The sequence below is a fragment of the Corythoichthys intestinalis genome, chromosome 9, assembly GCF_030265065.1.
Source record: "Corythoichthys intestinalis isolate RoL2023-P3 chromosome 9, ASM3026506v1, whole genome shotgun sequence".
Classification (NCBI taxonomy): domain Eukaryota; kingdom Metazoa; phylum Chordata; class Actinopteri; order Syngnathiformes; family Syngnathidae; genus Corythoichthys; species Corythoichthys intestinalis.
In genome coordinates, this window is record NC_080403.1 from 13,822,963 (window position 1) to 13,846,906 (window position 23,944).

Genomic DNA, 23,944 nt, shown 5'->3' on the forward strand with positions numbered 1-23,944 from the left:
TGTAAATATCCCATCATACAGTGAGGGCAGCTGCAGCTTATAGTCCAGTGCGATTTATCTATGAACAAATGTCGTTTTCGTGTCAAATTTGGTGGGTGGCGGCTTACAGTCAGGTGAGTCTTATAGTCCGAAAATTAGGGTACTTTGCAAGTAATTCCGGTCCTCCAATTATCCTTTAATCCTTTAATACCTGCAATATGAAGCAATTGTCAGAGAATCACAAAATTTGAAAAATAAGGTCTTAATGAAACCTTTTTTTCAAATTTGTATAGAGAAAAAAACAATATGTGTAATAAGCGCTCTAATATCTATAACCCTTGCTAAAGTTTTTTTTTTCTAATGGAATCTGCAGATGCATGAGTTGAATTGCATCCATTATTTTTTTTTTTTTTTTGAGGAAAGATATTTCAAAATTCTGAATTAGAATTTCATGATTTTGAGACTAAGTGTATCAAATGTGATACATTTGACAAGAAGGGGTTAAATCTTTTGTTCATTATGATCTTTAAAAAAAAGTCTTTAAAAGTCTTAAATTTGGCTTGTAGAACACTGGAGAGACCCTGTAGAAGGGATAAAATAGCATAGCAAACAATAGCAAACAAAACTAAAATAAAAACTTGATGCCTCAACTGAATTTAATGTTACATTTTGTGCATCTCTTACAGGCGGCCTGCTTTGCTGGGCTCGGCTTCCTGTTTATGATAATGAGTCTGAGCTTTATCATTATTGACTGGACTTCAGGCAGCAGCAAAGCCAGTACTGGCCACTAAATAGGCCTCCAACCCTGTCCATAAGTTCAATTTTCCTTTTGGTGGATTTAGTTTACGCCTTGTTCATTATGTTTTTACTTTGGATCTTCCATAGACAGTTTTGGAAGAATGACAGGTTTCAAAGGACTTCATGTCTCTGCACAAAAGCAGGACTCCATGTGTCTGCACAAAACAAACTCGGTACTGTAAGTCCTGCACACAGCACTACCGGCCAGACAGATGTCTTTATGGAGGGGGGGTGGGGTGAAAGTGTGTGCCTTGTGATGAGATCTGTAGATGACGTCTGTTAAGATGAAAAAGCAACACTGAAGGAAGCTCCTTCCTGTCTTTGTTCATCTGTACCTGTGATGATGATGAACATACGGCACACAACTTAGTACTGCTGAAATAGCACTGCACACATTCCTTTTGAGCCAGTTGAACTTCAAAAGTGTCTGAAATTAAGAGAAGTTTCTATAATTAAACCTTAAGCTTCCATCCAAGCCCTTGTGTAGCACAGACAAAGCACATTTTCAACAACATTCCTTCCTCTTCAATCAGTATTTTATGATCGACTGGATGTTTTTATTGTGTAAAAAGTAGGTTTGCTCGTATTTCTTTGAATTAATTCCTGGCCTTCCTACAATAATTTAAAAAGAATGATTATTCAAGTGGTGTCTTGAGATACAAGTTTAAATTCTTCCATGACGATGACAGGACAATTGAAAGTTTATTTTTCCTATGTCAATTAGTTGTTCCCCCAGCCTCCCAAAGAAAAACAAAAACATTTTGGAAAATGGAAAATGTGCTCTTGAATTATCATTAAGAAAACTCTTTAATGCACTCAATAAAAACTTACACGTTTTCGTTTTTATACAATTTGTAACATTACCGTAGTTTAGTAACTAGTAAGTGGCCATAGTTGTTGACATCGCAGGGCAGCGACGTCACATGGTTACGCTGCCGGGCTTCCAGAGTATAACCCTAGCGACATAAACATATCATCTGTTCAACCCTTTCAATTTGAACCAGAGAGGAACATTAATGAGGAGGACAGCACTGTCGATATTTCACAAAACGAGCAGCAAAAGCAAAATAAATAGGAAAGACGGGATGAGATGAGACAGGGAAAAAAACGGTGTTCTGCGAAAATGTGCTACACCTGCGAATTTGACACCCAAAGTACCACCGTGCGCTTTCAGCTTGTTTTGTTTAGATTGATACAGACAGAAAATACTAATAATGCCTTGAGAAAATACTTAAACTTAGTAATATCAAATAAGGGTGGTTTAAATATGCTACGTGACTAATGTGGTCAATAGATCAACAATCTGCTTTCAAGCTACCACAAGAAAACACAATGCTTAAAAGTATGAGAGGGAAACACATGCAAAAAGTATTTTGAGGCAATGAAAACGTAATAAAAGACTCAATAAAAACACAAATAGTAAGTAATCGGCGCTTTTAACCGATGAGCGCATGTGTTGGACGTCTCGCCACGTAGAAGGGATTTGCAGTATCCCGGTGTTCGGCCATTCCTTACTACGCGGCGAAACGCCCCTACACAATGCTCAGCATGTATTAAATATTATAGATGTTTGAATCAATTGCCATATTTTTTGTATTTCTAACAGCATATTTTAGTAAAAGAGAACAACTGTGGCTTATTAGAGCCTACGAGGTTCCCTTTAAACATGCTTACTGTCCCACTGAATTACTTTTAAACAACAATAACGCCGCAAAATGCTTGTCTTCTCATTGAGTGAGTCCACTCAAATCCACTCACGCTGCTCACTACCACACAAACAATGAGTCACCACAGCAAACTACCACTAGTTTTTAACAAGCTCCACGAGCTCATACATTCAGCGCCTTTCATGGTAGGCGCTCCCAAGCTTCTCTGGCAAGATCAAAGCTTCAGAGCTGTCACTCATCGTTAACTTAGCAGGCAGCTGTTTGGTGAGCAAGAAAAGCAGCAGGAAGGAGATGTAAGAGGCTGTGCGTGATTGGATCGGGACATCGCTATAAAATACTCTATTATTTTTAATTGGAAAAAAAAAAATCCGCGATGGACTGAGTGTGTGAAATTTGAAGCGTGAAGTAGCGAGGGATCACTGTACTGTATTTCACAACAGAATCACTAGGCTGCAGTAAAGTAGTCACCATAACATTTGCCTGTGAGTACTGTTATATATGTATCTACATAAGTTGCTACACTGATTATGATAATAGTGCATTGGATTTTATTTTTCGCTTTTCAGGACACTCAAAGACTTTGCATCATTCATTAACGCTACACAATAAGGTACCATCGTTTTTTCGGCTGCCCTTTGGCAGACTGACAAGAGCAAGGCAGCCAGTTCGCTACCAACCACTCAATCTCGCGCCGCATTATGTTCAAATATCTGTTATTTGCAGAACTATAACACCACAATACTGATATGTTAGCCTGCTATGGCCTTTTGCATTGTTTGCAAGCACAAATCTAGTCATATTTTGATAATATATAATATAATAGGAAATATACAATGTTTGACTCTCTTTGTTTTATGTTTTATTTTGATAATACACTTCAACATAGAGTGGCAGTAAACAGGCTTGAGGCTTCTTTTGTTTTTTTTTGTCAACAAAGTTGACTTGAATTCACTGGTACTGTAAAGCGCTGCTATCTCAAATATCTGCTGTAAAGTTGAGGCAAAAATTTAGGCAAACAATGGAATTTATCTAAAAAAAACTCATGTGGCTCACTCTTATCTCAAGGCACCACTTTTTTGTTGTTGTTGAAGATTTGTTTTTAATGATTACCTATACTGAAGACCTCAAAAACGTTACCTCTCTGTGTTCCTCCTCGATGATTTAAAACAACAAAAACAGTACAGAACGTGTGTTATTTCATACATAACCACATAAGTAACAGGGTCCATTCAAACAGTGGCTTTCGACAGTTGTGTCTTCATTAACGATAAATGATAGACATGCAATAGTGTTAGCATCGTCGCTGTTTAGCAAAGCACTTTCTTTGACTAAAAGCACAACATCTCGTAGCCGTTCCAACTGACTGATTGTGTGTGAAACACGTTCGATGTGTGTGTGTGTCCCTTTTGTATAACACGATATATGCTGTATTAATCAATCTACTGTAAATTCCACATAAGTAGCAACGCGTCAGTGAGTGTTATATCAAATGTTACTTGAATTAACATGAACTATCCTAACGTTTCTCTCCTGATCTATTTAATAGAGCAAAGGTGAACAATTTACTGTAGTTGGACGTATTGGTGCAAGTTTTTAATATTTATGAAAGAAAACATCACAATTATGGTGACTATATAATGTGGTGTTGTTAAATTTGAACTTATACTCAAACTGCAGTACTACAACTCGAGTGTGAAAGCAATTGTTTATGATGTCGCCAGTTGTGCACAGTTGGCTGATGCTGCTCAAAATCATTAGTGATCTTGTTAACCTTTCTGTATTTTTAAAAAATTTTTTTATAAATTGTTAAACCGGTCAGTGCTGTGTGTGTGTTGTTGTGCTTTCAGTTTTTACACAGCAAATGTTGTCTGTTCCCATTTTATTATTTACTGTGTCTCTGCTTATGAAGTTTTTCTAATAGTATACAGAGCGATTAATTTGGGTCAGCCGCTGTGTCCGTAGGGATTCAAATGGGTCTCCACAAAACTCCACAAAAATGAAAAATATTAATAACTGTGGTCTGTGAAATTCTGTATCGGTGGATGATGCAACAAAACCTCTTTGATTCCTTTGCCAGTTCTCAGTAATCTTTGTGATGTATTAAATAAAATGTAACATTAAACAGTGACATTGGCCAGCATTTATAAATAAAAATGTAAATACATGTAAACCCTTTATATCCAATATGCATATTATCCAGTTTGTATAATGTATATAGCAGTTATAGTTTTAGCCCCCCCCAAAATATATAAAAACTTTTAAAAGTGCTTTTAAACCTCTTGTCCTTCAATTGGTGTCTATTTTCTTGTATGTCTATATTTTAATATATCAATGGCAGTATTGTACTGTAAACGATGTTGCAATAAAGATAATGAAGTACCTCTTCTATTTGAGTCCCTGTTACTAATGATGATGACTATACTGTACTCCCATTTTGGTTATTTGTCACATTTTATTAGGTGGATGCATAGACTTCATAATATACAGTATATATACATACATACATACATACATACATATATATATATATATATATATATATATATATATATATATATATATATATATATATATATATATATACACAGTGCCTTGCAAAAGTATTCGGCCCCCTTGAATCTTGCAACCTTTCGCCACATTTCAGGCTTCAAACATAAAGATATGAAATTTAATTTTTTTGTCAAGAATCAGCAACAAGTGGGACACAATCGTGAAGTGGAACAACATTTATTTGATAATTTAAACTTTTTTAACAAATAAAAAACTGAAAAGTGGGGCGGGCAATATTATTCGGCCCCTTTACTTTCAGTGCAGCAAACTCACTCCAGAAGTTCAGTGAGGATCTCTGAATGATCCAATGTTGTCCTAAATGACCGATGATGATCAATAGAATCCACCTGTGTGTATTCAAGTTCCCGTATAAATGCACCTGCTCTGTGATAGTCTCAGGGTTCTGTTTAAAGTGCAGAGAGCATTATGAAAACCAAGGAACACACCAGGCAGGTCCGAGATACGGTTGTGGAGAAGTTTAAAGCCGGATTTGGATACAAAAAAATTTCCCAAGCTTTAAACATCTCAAGGAGCACTGTGCAAGCCATCATATTCAAATGGAAGGAGCATCAGACCACTGCAAATCTACCAAGACCCGGCCGTCCTTCCAAACTTTCTTCTCAAACAAGGAGAAAACTGATCAGAGATGCAGCCAAGAGGCCCATGATCACTCTGGATGAACTGCAGAGATCTACAGCTGAGGTGGGAGAGTCTGTCCATAGGACAACAATCAGTCGTACACTGCACAAATCTGGCCGTTATGGAAGAGTGGCAAGAAGAAAGCCATTTCTCAAAGATATCCATAAAAAGTCTCGTTTAAAGTTTGCCACAAGCCACCTGGGAGACACACCAAACATGTGGAAGAAGGTGCTCTGGTCAGATGAAACCAAAATTGAACTTTTTGGCCACAATGCAAAACGATATGTTTGGCGTAAAAGCAACACAGCTCATCACCCTGAACACACCATCCCCACTGTCAAACATGGTGGTGGCAGCATCATGGTTTAGGCCTGCTTTTCTTCAGCAGGGACAGGGAAGATGGTTAAAATTGACAGGAAGATGGATGCAGCCAAATACAGGAACATTCTGGAAGAAAACCTGTTGGTATCTGCACAAGACCTGAGACTGGGACGGAGATTTATCTTCCAATAGGACAATAATCCAAAACATAAAGCCAAATCTACAATGGAATGGTTAAAAAATAAACGTATCCAGGTGTTAGAATGGCCAAGTCAAAGTCCAGACCTGAATCCAATCGAGAATCTGTGGAAAGAGCTGAAGACTGCTGTTCACAAACACTCTCCACCCAACCTCACTGAGCTCGAGCTGTTTTGCAAGGAAGAATGGGCAAGAATGTCAGTCTCTCGATGTGCAAAACTGATAGAAACATACCCCAAGCGACTTGCAGCTGTAATTGGTGCAAAAGGTGGCGCTACAAAGTATTAACGCAAGGGGGCCGAATAATATTGCACGCCCCACTTTTCAGTTTTTTATTTGTTAAAAAAGTTTAAATTATCCAATAAATTTTGTTCCACTTCACGATTGTGTCCCACTTGTTGTTGATTCTTGACAAAAAATTAAAATTGTATATTTTTATGTTTGGAGCCTGAAATGTGGCAAAGGTTGCAAGGTTCAAGGGGGCCGAATACTTCTGCAAGGCACTGTATATATACAGTATACACAGTGGCATGAAAAGCATGAAAAACTATCTGAACCTTTTGGAATTTCTGACATTTCTGCATAAAATCACCATCAAATGTGAGCTGATCTTTGTCCAAATCACACAGATGAAAATACAGTGGCGGCTTTAACTAAAACTACCCAAACATTCATAGGTTTTCATATTTTAATAAGGATAGCATGTAAACAATGACAAAAGGGGGGAAAATACGTGAGTGAACCCTTTGCCTAAGGAGACTTAAAGAGCAATTGAAACCAATTTTTACCAAACATTTTAAGTCAGGTGTGTGTCCAGTCACCGATGAGTGGTTTAAAGCTGCCCTGGACTGATGAAACCAAAGTTGAATTGTTTGGGGGTAACACACAATGTCATGTGTGGAGGAAAAATGGAACAGCTCACCAACATCAACACCTCATCCCCACTGTGGAGGATGGTGGAGGGAGCATCATGATTTGGCGCTGTTTTGCTTCCTCAGGGCCTGGACAACTTGCAATCATTAATTGAAGAATGAATTCAAACATTTTGCAGGAAAACCTGAGGCCGTCTCTCAGAGAGTTGAAGCTAAAAAGAGGATGGATGCTGCAACAAGACAATGATCCAAAACACAGAAGTAAATCAACTTTAGAATGGTTTCAGAGAACAAAATACACTTTCTGAAGTGGCCAAGTCAAAGTCCAGACTTGAACCCCATTGAGATGCTTTGGCATGACCTAAAGACAGTGATTCATGCCAGACATCCCAGGAATTTGACTGAAATACAACAGTTTTGTAGAGAAGAATGGGCCAGGAATAGTCCTGATCGATATGCCAGATTGATCTGCCGCTACAGGAAGCGTCTGGTTTAAGTTATTGCTGCCATAGAGGGGGGCCACAAAATATTAAATGTGATGGTTCACTTACTTATTTTTCACCCTTCTGTCATTGTTTGTAAAATATCCTCATTAAAATCTGAAAACATATAAATGTTTGGGTGGTTTTAGTTAAAGCACTGTTTTTTTCATCCGTGTGATTTTGACAAAGATCAGATCACATTTGATGGTGATTTTATGCAGAAATATGAGAAATTCCGAAAGGTTCAGATACTTTTTCATACCACTGTACAATTATGAAGTCTATGGTGGATGTTAGATGTTTATACCTAAAATATAGAATTAATAATGACTATTTAGTTTATTGACGCCATCACTGAAATAGTCTCCATCAGTTTTTTGTTGTTGTTCTCCTTATGGGCTTAAGTGAGCTGTAGCCTATCCCAAGAGATAAAATAGAACCAGGATTGGTCCTCAACCAATCGCAGGGCACATGAATATAAATAACTATTCCCACTTACATCCACTCTCTGTATTCATTGATGAGCTGTAAACTAACCTACCAGGCATGTTTTTCGAACATAGATACGGAAAGAACGCACAAACTCCAAAGTTAAAACATACATTTATTGCTATCGCTGTTTATCAGGGGTCAGCAACCCGCAGCTCTAGAGCCACATGCGGCTCTTTAGTGCTACCTAGTGGCTCCCTGGAGCTTTTTAAAAAATGTTTGAAAATGGAAAAATCTGGGGGAGGGAAATATATTTTTACTTTTAAAATGGTTTCTGTATGAAGGCAAACATGACACATTCTTCTAATGCATTAATATTGTAATGAAGTTAAACTTGAGGCAGCATCATACAAGTGAGTAATCATGTGGTGCGTCATTCTCTATAGGATGCACTGCAGGGGCGGGAAAAAACTATTTTCCGCACTATTAAGGCGCACCTTCAATGAATGGCCTTTTAAAAAAAAAACATTTTCATGTATAGGGAGCTCTGCATTATAGGGCGCAGTAGTAGTAGTAGTAGTAGTAGTAGTTACTGGCAATGCATTATGCATTCATGAGATGGAGCTGGGCTAAATTTAATGTCATGCCATGATTAACCAATAATGATCCATATATAAGGCAAATTGGATTATAAGGCACACTGTTGGCTTTTGAGAAAATTGAAGGCTTTCAGATGCGCCTTATAGTACGGAAAATACAGTAATTATGAAGGCTCATCATGGATTTGTTGCCAATTTACTGTAATTTTTGGACTATAAGCCGCTACTTTTTTCCTTCAATTTGAATCCTGCGGCTTATAGATTTCAGATGCGCTTTATAGTACGGAAAATACAGTAATTATGAAGGCTCATCGTGTATTTGTTGCCAATTTACCGTAATTTTCGGACTATAAGCCGCTACTGTTTTCCTTCAATTTGAATCCTGCGGCTTATAGTCCAGTGCGGCTTATTTGTTGATTTATTTGGGTTAATAAGTAACAGTTTATTTGACAGTGGCGTCATAGCACCATCATAATTGTGACATGACACTATCGTGGGCATTACTGAATGCTTATGACAGATGTCATTAAGTGTCATCTGGCAAATTATGTCACTAACTCCTTTTATGTCCAGCTCGGATCGTTTACATCCATTCAAAAGTGAGATAATTTGCCGGATAACACTAAATGACATCTGTTATAAGCATTCATTAATGCTCATGGCAGTGTCATGTCATAATTAAGATGGTCTCATGACAGTCTTATGGTCAAATAAAGTGTTACCAAATACCATTATTAGCAATGTATGAAACAACTGGAACAGTAACTGAAGAAATAATTATCACAGAACATGAAATTTGATTGTTATTTACATTTGTAGTGCTGCATTGCATTCTAGGAGGCATGCTGGACAACAGTGTTGACAACAGGTGGCAGCAGAGGTTTACTGTCTCCTCCAAGGGAGCAGGGATGGCCAAGTGAAGCTTCTTGAAGCAATTATGTCATGGTGGTTCATTTGCTGTTTGATGACAGTCGTATGGTGCCACTGTAAAATAAAGTGTTAGCGGTTAATATCGTTTGGTGCAAATATCCCCATAATACAGTGAAGACAGCTGTGGTTTATAGTCCAGTGCGGCTTATCTATGAACAAATGTTTTTTTGTGTGTCAAATTTGTTGGGTTGCGGCTTATAGTCAGGTGCACCTTATATTGCGAAAATTACAGTAGTCATTTTGCTAGTTGTGCTAATATAGCTAATATAGATACATACTACATTTGTTGCCTTCATTATAAGGCTTTTATAAGGCTTTCAATTTTTTGTGGCTCCAGACATATTTGTTTATTATTTTTTTTGTTGCAATATGGCTCTTTTGACATTTTGGGTTGCCGACCCGTGCGTATGAATCAGTGGTGCCTCCAGAAATTTTTTATAGAGGTGGGCAAATGGGGCCACTTAAAATCGTTGAGTGGCACACCAAAACTAAAAGCCAGTGGAAAACTGTCAGAACACTTCATGAAACACCTACTAATATACTTTGGTTTATTGGTTTATATTTCCATAGCTACTACAATCTGACATTATACTGGCGAGTGAGGTGGCCAACAAATGTATAGGGCCGGGGTCCTTAATTAGTTGACCACGGCACACCTCTCCGCAGACCCAGAGCAAACGGAACTTAACCCCCCCCCCCCAAAAAAAAAACCCAAAACTTTTTTTAAACATATATCATTTGTATGAATCGCCGATCTATCGCTATGCACTACTATTCTATTGCTAAATTCTATTCAATTTTTAGTCAAATAACTTCCATGTTCCCACTTCTGTTTTCATCTCTAAGACAACGATGCGCTGATTGGCTGAGAGAGCGTGCATGGATGCGGTGATTGGCTGAGAGAGCCTGCATGCTGATAGCTAGCTAGAGTGGACGGACCGCAGCAGTGTGGAACACGAGTCGCACCCGGCACTTTGCAATCTGTTTGTTTTCTGTTTGCCACCAGTAGAAGACCGAATCTAACAAAATGGCATGCTCAAAGTTGACCAAGAGAAGAAAAATGGACAACGAAAATGGCCGTTTGAATGAGGAATGGACTGACAAATATTCGTCCATTTTACCACCTGCAAGTACCAAACCTATGTGCTTAATGTGCTTCAAGACAGTTGCTCTGATAAAAAGTGAAAATGTGAAACGCCATTATGCTAAAGAGTACAGCTCTTTTGAAGAGAAGTTTCCTCCTAAATCAGAATTGAGAAGGCAAGCAATTAACGGGTTAAAGCAGTCATATCAAGAGTCAAGGAAGGTTATTGTTAAATCTATGACATAACAACAAATTACAACGGAGCGCTCACTCAGAGTGCCGTGGGTGTCGGACAAACATAAGAAGCCGTTCTCTGATGGAGAAATAATAAAAGAGTGTATAACTGAAGCGGTGGCAGCCATGTTCGAAGGAAAAGAAAAGGAGGAAATGACAACAAAAATCAAACAAATCTCACTCTCAGATTCATCAACCACAAGACGCACTGATAATGTGAGTAAACAGCTTTGTGACCACCAAATTCCATTTCTGTCGTTGAGCAGTTTTTTACAGTTAAAGTTACTGTCAATAAATATTATGTTTGCACCTTATAATAGATAAAGCTTGTCATTTATGTTCTGTACATGTGAACATGTACTGTACTAGTTGCACATTTTCTTTTTTGTCTAGCAGTGTTTTACAGTTACAAAATGTACTGTCAATAGTTATTGTTTGCACCTTAATGACAGATCTTGTCAATTATTTAGTGTACATGTGTAAACATTGTACTTGCATGTTTTTTTTTTGGTATTTTTATTTTAAGTCAAGAAAATGTTTTGTTAATTTATTTTTATTTTAATCAGAATGTGCACTGTATTTTTGTTTGGTCAAAAGAAAACCACCTTTACCACCTTCGACCTGCCTTGTACTCAAGGGCGTAGGTTTGCATAGGGACAGTAGGGACATAACACTATCTAATTTTCAAGATGCTCAAATTATCCCCACCAACTTTTAAGCGACCTTATTTGCATTATGTAATGACTTCAGTTATATAGGTAATTTAGATTGTCTTCCCATATGTTGTAAGTATAGAAATGACTCTACCTTTATTAAGTGAGTTATTATCATTATGTTCAGATTTACACTTTCCCTTTTTGACTTGCTGAATGTGGTGGTCCATTTTTCCCCCCTCAAATGCACATTTGATTGGCAGATTACTTGACCCCTCAACCCTCCTGCATACACACACCCAGACAGCCCCGACAGAATTACATGTCGATGACATGCTGCCTCCTCCACCCCCTTCGAAGAGGAGGGATATTTGAAGTGTATTTTCGGCCAGCAGCAGCAGCAGCCACTGTCAGTAAAGTAAAAGGACATCAATGTTGTGGAAGTGGGGAACACACCACCAACTTTGCTACTGAACATCCAATCGGAATCAAAGTTAGCATAACATTAAACTGTGTGAATTTGCTAACCTGCAAAACTCGAGTAGGAAGCTGCTTAGAGAGGTGTCCTCCTGTATGTTTTTTACTGGTAACGTTAATTAAACTGTGAGAAATGTAGTGAACCGAGGTTTACCCCCTAAATTTTCACTTGTATTTTATTTATGTGGTCTTAAAGCAGCCCGAAGGAGCTTTCATTTTTTTTTGTCGAGTTTGGCTTTGCTTGTGGACAAAAGCAGTAGTTTTACCTTAAGAAAGGCTCTATTTCTAATTATTCGTGTTATTGCCAGACTAAAAAAGTTTTTTCATTTATATACATTTATTTTTTTTAGACAGACAATGTTGAGTGGTCTTAAGACAAATGTTTATTTTTTGCATTCCGGGTTTGTTATGAGATTATTAACAAGTTTATATTTTTTGTGTATACTGTTAATATACTGTACAGTATGTTCAAATATTGCAATTCCAATTTGCGAATAAAATCCAGACATTTATCCTGAAAGTTTTCAAATTCTTTTAAATTAGTTTATGAATACGATGGTTGAACCAAAACACTTGATAGTTAGTACAAGTCAATACAGATTTATTTTGCATTGATAATTTCGCCTATCAATTAGTCTTATTAAAAATCTATCTATCTAATTAATTAGGTTTATATTCGTGAGAAATTTAGCCCTGACCCCCATTCACCCAGTCTGTTTGGTCTTATTAAGGTCCCGTCCCTAGCAAAAACTTTACATACAGGTTATGCTGTCATATCGTCCCCACCAATGTTGAGACAAACCTACGCCCTTGCTTGTACTTGACCGACATTAATAAATGGACCCATGCTTGTATGAAAAAATTAACTGTGGACCTTCAAAATTTGTATTTGAGGACCCCTGGACTAGGGGGTGCTGGTGGTAAGATTGGTATGAATATACTGTATTAGATTTATAATAATGTTCTCAGACAGTGCAATTGAAGATTCCAATATCATACACCAGATGACGCTGTAAGCAATGCTTGAGAGACTTCCATGAAGAAATGCTGTTCTTCTAAACCTCTTGAAAATGAAGGAATTTGCAGGGCTATCGAATAAGTATTCCCAAGCAGCACCAGTAATTATGTCAGCGGATACATTAATCACAATATATTAATTCATTAACATAAAGAATGGTGTAAAATTAGTGCTTCTTTTGTCTGCTCACCAAACATTTACATCATGAAAAGTATTTTAGCTTCATTTCTCCCAAAAATGTGTTTGTAAAAGACAACAAATAAATATGAAATTCTTAAATATATAAATGACAAATTCTTAATAATCTATCATAAATGCTGAAATTGTTAAATGCATAACTCGCATAGATTGGGTGAGAAACAGAGACTACATGAACAAAAATCATACATGTTTGAGTTGTTCTTTTTAAACTTTATATCAAACGGATAACATGATAACATTGAATTTTATTGCTATAGCTCATGTACTTAAACACCAACCACCAAAATAGTATTTATGGCCGGATTATTCACACATAAATAACGGCAAACGTGCACAAAACAAAACGCCACTACCATATGTCAATATTGTGTACTTTCAGAAATAATGTTTTTTTTCTCTTACCACTTCTGTTTTTTTTTAATTGTATTGTTATACACTGCTCAAAAGAATAAAGGGAACACTAAAGTAACACACTGTAGATATGAATGAATGCAATATTTTTTATTAAATTCAGTACATTGTTCTTTCCAGTAGGGAGGTCATTCAGGCACACGGAGGCCACACACTCTACTGTGCCTCATTTTGACTTGTTTGAATTAAACTAATAAATAATTTTAGAGAACTGCTTTACTGCAAATTACCTTATATTTGCACCATATTACCCTAATAATTACCCTATATTTTATTACCCCAGTGCCCTAATCGTTCGATTGCCCAGCCCCCCAGTCACATTGGATTGGACGTGTATCACTGTCAATGGCAGTGAAATAAGATCACATTTGATGTATATAGGTATCTGTAACTGTCAATGGCAATCAATGAGTTATGGGCTACAGGCAAAGAAATAATCCAGAGGTATAAGGATATTTCAATATACTATATACTAGTATATATATTTATATTTACTCAAGTGAAACAAATTTTGCAGAATAGAAAATGTCCGGCAACAGAGAAGAATGAAGAAAATCACAATAAACACAGCTCACTTATCACATTGGAATTTTTTTAAAATATAACTTTATTTATATAAAACTACAATTCTACAGTTTTCTTCATGGAATTCAGGTTTTCATGCCTGAGCCACGGGAAAGGCAGTGTTTTGGTGACTAACGCCATCAAGCTGAGAAATGCAACATAATGTAAGCTGAATCTAAGCTTTTTGATATGATATTTTCAAAATTTGGTGCAGGCCAATAAAACACCCCTGGACAGACAGTGGACACCCCTGATGTTGCCTGTTTTCATGCAGCGGGTCTCTGTTCCCACAAAATCATTAAACACAAGTAAAACCAAATTAATGTTATTTAACCGATACAAAAAATAACATAAACAACAAGACAAATAGAGTTTCTGATAGCAAAGTAACAATTTATTTACACATAACTGAGAGATGACGCTGTTGTTGCTGCGACAGCCACGTAAACTTTTCCCTCATAAAGATTGTCTCATAAAGATGGATTTTTTTTTAGTCTAAGCGGGGTCTGCTTGGCGAGCAGCACGGACTCAGCGACATCATCCGCTGCACTGGTCGTTCTGCTCGGTCGTCCAGCACCTGGCATCTTGGGCGTCCTCTCGGTTGTTCTGCTCGGTCGTCCACCGCCTGGCATCCTTCCGCCGGCGCCTGGGCCGTGCTGCCCGGTGTTGTGCCGAAAAATAGCCGCCCTGCGTGAAATGTCCCCCCTGATGGGAACGCTTATTTATAACGCTTTACTGAGGTGAAAACATCAAATGTTTTCATGGACGCATTACAGTAATGGATTACGACTGTAAAATCAGTTTTAAATAAATAAATTACACAAAATACTACTACTGTATTTTAGGAACAAATCGTGGACTGGGCCACATAACCATCTTTGAACAGAAATTTTCCATGCTGCTTTTCCTCACGAGGGTCGCGGAGGTGCTGGAGCCTATCCCAGCTAACTACGGGCAGGGTACACCCTGAACTGGTTGCCAGCCAATCACAGGGCACAAGGAGACATACAACCATTCACGCACCCATTCATACCTACGGACAATTTAGAGTGTTCAATCAGCCTACCATGCATGTTTTTGAGACGTGGGAAGAAACCGGAGTTCCCGGAGAAAACCCACGCAGGCACGGGGAGAACATGCAAACTCCACATAGGAAGGCCGAAGCCCGGGAAATGTATTAGTCTGCATGTTTTCACGACCATATCCTAATGACAATCACACAGGTATGACATTTATTAGTTCAAGCAGAGTAAAATAATGCATATTCACCGTACAAGAAAATCGTTTCCATGTCCATCGATTGGTGAGAAAAAGCTGTGACATGTGGGCGTTCAAAAATAAAAGAAATAAACAAATAAATAAAATGAAATTAATACAATAAACGCTCAATAAAGCGTTATAAATAGGCGTTCCCGTCAGGGGGGACATTTCACACGGGGCGGCTATTTTTCGGCACAACACCGTGTTTTCGTTGCCATTGCATCGGGTTGCGGGTCTTACCAAATGCGCTACTGCCCTCCAGTGGCCAGTTTTATTGCTTTAAAATGGATTTTCAGCTTTGTGCTTTGGAGCTCAGTTGAATCAGAACCCAAAGATCTCTCCTATGAAAAAAAACGTAAAAGACGATATGTATTTGGGACACTGAAACAATTAAAAACAGAACGTATTTATACATTTTTGGGAGCAAATGAGTTAATTGAAAAAAGAAATCTGCGATGGACTGAAGGCGCAAAGTTTGAAGCGAGAAGTAGCGAGGGATCACTGTGTTATTATTGTCTTAACTATTGTTGCTGTTATCCCAAGTATATCATTGGTTTTGTCTGATTTTATTTTGTTTATTATTTTTATTTTCTCACTTCCAAAATAAAGTATTCATTCATTCATTCAAAAATGTCAAAACAGCAGTCGTAGTAGTTTGACTACATTTCCCATAAAGCCTTCTGTGGAAAAGGGGCGGGACACATGATCTCTTTCTCTCTCGGTCTCACTCTCTCCCCCCGCCTGCTGCTCAAGGTTGTCGCTGACTCGTTGCTGAGTAGTTTCGGACGGTGACGACTGGCTGACGCCGCTTGTGCTGTTCGTGGCTGGAGGGGAACTTGACCGCGGCCCCGGGTGTGGCTTCAAACGTGACAAATCTTTACTGCGTAGAAAGAATGCGTGACGTTGCAAAGACATTAGGACAAAGAATAGTGTAAAACATCATCTCCAAGCAATCGTGCCATGTGAGCTTACGTGACGACTCACTTTGATTAACTGGACTCTCACTTCTTTTTCTTTTTTTTTTTTGTACCCTTGGAATACTTTTCCCCTCCTCCAGAACTCCAAGAGTCGTCTTTCGTGAGTTTCATGAGTTTATCATCATGTGTTGAAGGAAGTGTTGTTTAAAATCGACCAAAGTAATCTGCCCCCCAAACCCCTAAAAGTTTTTAGGTCTGCCCCCCAACTCCTTTAACAGAGGCGCTTTTGCTACTTTTGTGACCGAGCAAGTCGTTCGATTTGACGGCTCAGGATATTCGGTGAGACGTCCATCACCAAAAAAGGAAGTCGCCTTTCTCAACCAATTTTGACTTGTTTCCCCCCCGAAGAAAGGCTTTGAGCCTGTTATTTTTCTCGTTGGTAATTTTGACCACTTAAGCAGCAGTCCTGAAGCGAGCACTCGGAACCATGGGCTGCACCGTGAGCCAGGAGGATAAAGCCGCGGCCGAGAGGTCCAAAATGATTGATAAGAACTTGCGAGAAGATGGAGAGAAAGCGGCTAGAGAAGTCAAACTGCTGCTACTTGGTGAGTAGTCCACCCTCCTCCCGATTAAAGCGCACCAAAAGTGCAGCTGAAAGTTGAATTGTACGCCAATGACTCGTATTTGTTCGATTTTATTACCTTCATTCATGCCCTTAAACGTCGCACCACTGGACGCCAGAGCTTTTTGTGTGGTTAACAATAAGATGGCCCCTCGCATTTACACTTTATGGGCTGCAATTGACGTTTACACCATGTGTGGCCTTGCTTCTGCAACATCCCACAGGCTCGCACACACAGGCCCCTTTTGAGAAAACGGTCAAAGTTTGGAGTCCAAACAAGAGCATTTTCCCCCTCTCCAAAAATGTTGGACGTAAACCAGTGGGATACAGAGTGTTTTCTCTTCTTTTTGGACAGATTAGTAAAAAGCCTGATGGGACAGACTGCTTGACAAGGTCTGCCTGATAATGAGTGACCCACTGTTTGGTCAGAGAGGGCGAACAGCCCAGACTTTTCCCAGAAGTGTCCAGACTAGAGCATGCCCACCTCTAGTCAAAACAAGTCAGAGCGAGAGTGTGAAGACAGAGTGAAGGCCATCCAACACTTGTGGAATTCTCTTTTTGGTTCCAAGTAGGAGATTGTGAATGCCTTATTTTCATGCACATTCTGTACAATCATCTTAATGTGTCTTTCATATTTCTCTCAGAGATTTAAAAAAAAAAGGGGGGGGGAGAATTAAAATCATGCACTGTACTGAGTGCTTAAAGTTCAACGTGCTATGTTTGATTAAATCTCATGCTCTCTGATTCTAAAATTAAATGTGTAAATGTTGGAGCACTACTATCACTACACCTTCTAAGGCATAGGTGTCAAACCAATTCCACAAAGGGCCAAGTGGGTGCTGGATTTTGTTCCAACCGATACCGTGCAAACAGTTTAACCAATGAATTTTCTGTTGAAACAAGCAGCACCTTACAAAGTTTAACTGATTACCCATGTAAGAAATCAGGTTGGTCCAAAGGTGTCCTCTTCATTGGTTGGAAAGAAAACCTGCACCCACTTGGCCCTTTATGGAGTCAGTTTGACACCAGTGTTCTAAGGGAATCAAAGCACGTCACCTTCGTTAAGGACTCACTCACTCCCAGCCATTTTCACTGGTGCAACCCCCTTCGCTCCCGGCCGTTTTACTGGATTTTGACTGATTTTGCAAGGCCCACAGAAAATTCTGTTCTATTGCTATATAAACATGGAACCCACCAAAAGAAAGATTAGACTCTCTTCTTTCAGCAGGGAAAAAAGTTAGTTCATATCTTTTTCCATTGTTTAGAAATCAGCATTAGAAAATAGCTTAGTTTGAGCAATTTTCCAATTTCTGATGAAAAACCAGAGAAATTGGGATTTTTGTAAAAGCATACATTTCAAACATAACTTTGACTTATAACACAGCTATTTTTTGCTTTGTGACATCCCAAACATCTGAATAATGTTGTCTTTCTACAAAATAACAAACAACAAGACAAAGAGAGCCTTTGATAGCAAAGTAACAATTTATTTACACATAACTATTGAACTGAGATGACGCTGTTGTGACAGCCGGGGTATAGTTTTCCTTCATCGCCACCTGTCTTATCAAGATGGATTTTTTTGAGTCTTCCTTTTGTGGTGACTACTGGGGAACTTGTGTTCCTTGTGTCTAGAGGTGAACTGGTTTGGCCGTGCGCGTTTCCGGGTAGGTCGCGGGACACTGGAGGGTGCGGGGAACGCGAGCTGGCTCTGCTCGGCGAGCATCACGGACCCAACGGCATCGTCCGCTGCACTGGTGGTCCCAGTCGTTCTGCTTGGTCTTCTAGCGCCTGGCATCCCGGGCGTCCTCCCGGTTGTTCTGCTTGGTCGTACGTCGCCTGGCATCCTGGACGTCCATTTGGTCGTCTTCCGCCGGCGCCCTGACCGTGCGACCCGGCCGTTCGTTCCGTTGAATCGGGTTGTGGGTCTTAACCAAATGTGGTACTGCCCTCCAGTGGCCAGTTTTATTGCTTTAAAATGGATTTTCAGCTTTGTGCTTTGGAGCTAAGTTACACAGAACCTAGACATGTCTCTTGTGAAAAAAAACGTAAAAACGTATAAATATGTCTTTGGGACACTGAAACGAACTTATTTATACGTTTTTGGGAGCAAATGAGTAAAGGACGTGCCCAACTTCAGCCACCTCTTAAGGGATCCACGGATAGAAAGGCTTGTTCTTCTTAAAAGATAGACATTATTATGAGTTAAAATAATTTGATATTGAAACCCCTCTTGATGTTTTCGTTTTTGTACAATTTGTAAAATTACTTCAACTAGTAGGTTGCCGTGGTTGTTGACATCACAGGGCGGTGATGTCACATGGTTACGCTGCCGGGCTTCCAGAGTGTGACTCTACGCACATGCCATCTGTTCAACCCTTTCAATGTGAACCTGAGATGAACATTAATGAGCATGACAGCACTGTCGATATTTCACAAAACGAGCAGCAAATGCAAAATGAACAGGAAAGACGGGATGAAACGAGACGAGAGTAGGGAAAAAAAACTGTTCTGCCATAATGTTCTACACCGGCGATATGTCTACAAGTCCCACCGTGCACTTTCAGCTTGTTTTGTTTCGATGCATACAGACAACATATTAAGATGCCTTAAGAAAATACTTAAATGTGGTAATATCAAATAAGGGCGGTTAAAATGTGCTACGTGACTAGGCATGTGCCGGTATGAGATTCTGACAGTATGATAGCCTTAAGCCAAAATATCATGGTTTCACAGTTTCATGGTATTGCAACTACAGCTCTAAAATATGTAGTGCTGCAACGATAATCGATTAACTCGAGTAACCAAAAAAAAAAAAAAAAAAGATTCAAATTAAATTTTGCTGCTTCGACTATTCGTTTAATTAAAGTGGTGATGTAATGGTTTGTTTTGAAAGTGTTTATTGATTTGGGTGGATTCACGGCCCTCTAGTCTACCTCGTTTCACTTGGCTGAATCCATCTGCTCCCTGTTAAGACCAATATAAGCTAAGTTTTTGTTCAAGCTAATGTTTTTTAATGCATTTGTATTTTGTTCAAGCTAATGTTTTTTTTAATGCATTTGTAATTTAGTTTATAGGTATATTTATCCATTTTTTGTTGGAATATATGTCTGAACGATTTGTTAAGAGCATTGTAAAATAAAGTTAGCATTTTATAGCATTTAAGGTTGCGGATTTTTGCTATGTAAGTTAGCCAAGTCTTCTTTTGTTGTACAAAGATCCTTTTTTAAAATTTTTTTATTTATATATACCGTTTGAGGATCAGCTCAGATATTTTAATTTTTTATGTTCCTTATCCGATTACTTGATTATTCGAACTAAATAGTTCATCGATTAATTGACTTCTAAAATAACTGATAGCTGCAGCCCTAAAAATATGTTACGTTGAGATATCTGGTTCAAAAAAAACATTTTTACATTGAACAGGATTTGTAATTTTCAGAACATACTAGCAAATTGGAGCACAAGTTAAAAAAAATCTATATTAAATGAAATCAAAATAAATGCAGTCGTTTAGGTGAGTCTAAACTCTCAGCCACAGCTCAAAATAATTACCATAACAACAAAAATTATTTAAATATTTTCCATAAACGGAATGTGTGTAAGACTTGTATCATGTTTACATTATACATACACCCTCTTTCTCAACACAGACAGTTGCCAGAGAGAAAAAAACACTGCGTTTTACCAGTGCTAGAGACACTAAAAGCACTGGAGTTAGTTGTAGCTGGTTGGAAATGTTCATGACAGTGTTTGCTAACCTTTAATTTTGTATAAATGCAAAATCACATTGGAGATATTGCCTCTTCGGCAGCCACTCTCCGCAAAGATGTTTAACATGTCGGATGGCCCTCCTCCTCGAAGCCGCGGCCGTCTGTAACTTTTCTGCAGCCGAAGTATTCCCATACCAGCGATATCGTTTTCTTCGATGGGGGAAAAGGTCAGGAGTTTCACCTCCTCCAGCCATCGTGTAGCACAGCTGACTCACTAACACTGAGCAACAACCAGTGAGGGAGGGTTGAGCCTTGCAGCTACAAGCGAAGGATTTCTCCATGTATTTTTGGGAGATAAACAATAGCTAATATCTCAGAGACGGTATGATGGAAATTTTTTGCGGTTTTCATACCACGGTTTACCTTGAAACGGGTAATCGGCACATGTCTGTACGTGACTAATGTGGTCAACAGATAAACAATCTGCTTTAAAGCTACCAGAAGAAAAACGCAATGCTTAAAAGTTTGAGAAGGAAGCACATGCAAAAAGTATTTTGAGGCAATGAAAAGATAATAAAAAGATAATAAAAGTAAAAAACACAAATAGTAAGCACACGCCGCTTTTAACCGATGTTCGCATGTGTTGGACGTTTCGCCGCGTAGAAGGAATTGGAATAACCCGGTAGTGTTCGTCTAACAGTGACAATCTACGTCATCACCCCTAACCTCCATCCATTGCTCGCATCAAACATGACGCCCTCTGTAGGTCAAAACATGTACTAAATATTATAGATTTTTAAAGCAATGGCAATATTTTATGTGTTTCTAATAACATATTTTAGTAAAAGAGAACAATTGTGGCTTATTAGAGCCTATAAGTCTTGAAGTCCAAGGTTCTTTTTAACCTCACTTAACATGTTGCATTTATAGAAACCATCAGTATTGCACTAAATGCAAGAAAACCACACACCTTACTACGTACGAAAATGGATATCAAATGGAACACTGGTGGTGGTGAATTTGTAATTCTTTGAATACACGTTTAACTTGGTCAGTAGCGATGAACTCTTTCATTACCTGGAATATTGCCATCCTGTGTCTGAAATGATGTGGAATAATTCTGTTGATGTCTGCTTCTCAGCGGAGTTGTCCCTCCCATTCATCGTCCAAGTGTCAATCGCGGATATTAATAAAAAATTACTGTAAAACAAGGAAGATATTTTGTTCATTTTGTGTCAGTCAGGGTTGAATATGGATAATTTGTTTGCAGGGGATTGCCTGTTGGTCACTGTCTGATCTTGTAAACGTAAACCCAATTCTCAGTGACTGACAAAATGGTGCCCCTTTAGCAAACAAGTTCTTCTGTGTTTCCCATCATGGTGTTTGTGTGTGTTTCCCATCATGGTGTTTGTGTTAACACAGGCAATTGTTTGTGTAATACCGGCACTCATTATGCTGTAACATAGAGGGGAGGTTTGTCAGCAACAACAAAAAGCAACAACTCTTGAGTCTTGACTCTACGGGTGCATCTCTTATCGTAAGAATATTGTGAAGAAGTTTTAATATTTTTTGGCAGTCATTACAGGAAGGAAATATTACATTATAGCAAATCATTGCATTGAAATATTTCAAGCATGTGTTTCTTGTGATTCAGATGATTATGTCATTCATATCATGAAACCCCAAAATTCAGTGTGTATTTGGGGAAAGTTCAGTATTTGAATTCATGGTGTAACACCCCAGTTAGGTAAATGACTAAATACAATGCATGTTTCCTGAGTCCATCTCCCTGGTCTCCGCCAGATAAAAAGAAAAACATTGAAATATTTCACTCAGTACCATGAACGTATGTACTGTAAATTAAGTTTTGTTTCAAAATGCTTCATACTTTTTAAAATCCTGTCCACTGATTTGGCAAATTAGGACTCTTTTGCTCTTCCTCCTTATTTGCCATCTCCACACCTATCGATTGTTCATTTTTCGAGAAAGTATAAAGTACTCGATAATATGAATTTGCATATCGCTAAGGCAACGTTCATTCACATGGGCAGTGTATATCGCTCATTGTTGTTTTCGTCAAGGATAACAAAAATACATTTCATAGATGAAGACTTTTTCATGACGATGACAAGATGATAATGAGCTAAAAATGTGTATAGGGAGACTAAAACATAACGAGACAAATTTTCATCTGACGAGACAACGGGACGTAAATGTTTCCACTAAATATCTATAATGTTCGACATTTTCTTATGGTACGTGTAGTTAGTCAGCCTGCATCGTAGTAGTAGTAAGACAAAAAAAAGGACTGCCAAAAACCCGAGAAAAAAATACACGTCGCTAAATGCCATATGTCTGGCTAGGTATTGCCATTGTATACTGATACATGGCGATGAAAATGCCAGTACGACAAAAAAAACAAAAAAAAAATGTTTTGCTGGATAGCAAAAGTACCTGGTACTCTGAGTCCTGAGTGCTCTGTGTTTTATTTCAAATACTGTACTCTTCATTCGGCTCACACCTAATGTTATGTCAGAATGTCTGCGTAGTAGCAGAGTTGCTATAGTGAAAACTACGGAAATCTCAATGAATAAGTCTTAGTATCGATTCTAGAGCCTCTGTACTGATATGTGTATTTTCAACAGGCCCACAACGATATATTCCTGTATCGATTTAAAAAACAAAACAAAAAAAAAACAACAAAAAAAAACATTTTTTAGCCATATACACTCCTAGCCAGATCACTTATACGGACATAAGTTTTAACTCATTGGCTTCATTTGACAATGATAGACACCTGTTTTATTTAAATTAGAGGATCTGATAACCCTCAAGTTCAAATGGATTGGACATCTTTCGATCTTAATGGCAGCCAATGAGATGGTAAGAACAACATTTTTAAGGATTTAGTTCATTTGACGCACCGCTGTAAGTAATCTGTAAATGCTCATATTTTATCATTCTTTTTCTGTCACCCAGCTTGTGCCACCGTTTTTAATTCTGATTTAAGCACACAAGTCAGTGGGTCATTTCATCACCCACAGTTGCAATTTTTCGTGCTCCGTGATCACAGCTTCCCGTAATCCATTTGTCATCTTGCCGCCCAGATACAACAAAACAAAGAAAAAGGTGGAAACAACGCACTGTGTTTTTCCTCTCAAGACACGGATAATTATTAAGTTGTGCCTCTGGGTTAAGGATAATGATACACTCTGCTCTTGACTGCAGGTTTCATATCAGTAATTACTATTCAACAGTGTTTGTGAGGACTGGGACGGATTACCCTAGAGTGCTAAATCTATGCTCTGTTCATGAATTTGAGCATA

At 38.4% G+C, this 23,944-nt stretch overlaps 2 protein-coding genes across 4 annotated transcripts in view; both read left to right on the top strand.

Moving 5' to 3' along the window:
• Window positions 1-4,830, top strand: part of LOC130921426 (sodium-coupled neutral amino acid transporter 3-like) — a 91,232-nt gene extending 86,402 nt beyond the window's left edge. For all 3 annotated transcript variants that reach the window (XM_057845306.1, XM_057845305.1, XM_057845307.1), the window contains one exon: window positions 666-4,830. In XM_057845306.1, the coding sequence (XP_057701289.1) occupies window positions 666-770 (105 nt within the window). In that variant the 3' untranslated portion in view covers window positions 771-4,830. The remainder of the gene's footprint in view (window positions 1-665) is intronic.
• An 11,289-nt stretch (window positions 4,831-16,119) lies between these two features.
• LOC130921249 (guanine nucleotide-binding protein G(i) subunit alpha-2-like) overlaps window positions 16,120-23,944 on the top strand; it is a 117,004-nt gene continuing 109,179 nt past the window's right edge. Inside the window, exon 1 of the mRNA XM_057844899.1 lies at window positions 16,120-16,888. Within this exon, the coding sequence (XP_057700882.1) occupies window positions 16,771-16,888 (118 nt within the window). The 5' untranslated portion in view covers window positions 16,120-16,770. The remainder of the gene's footprint in view (window positions 16,889-23,944) is intronic.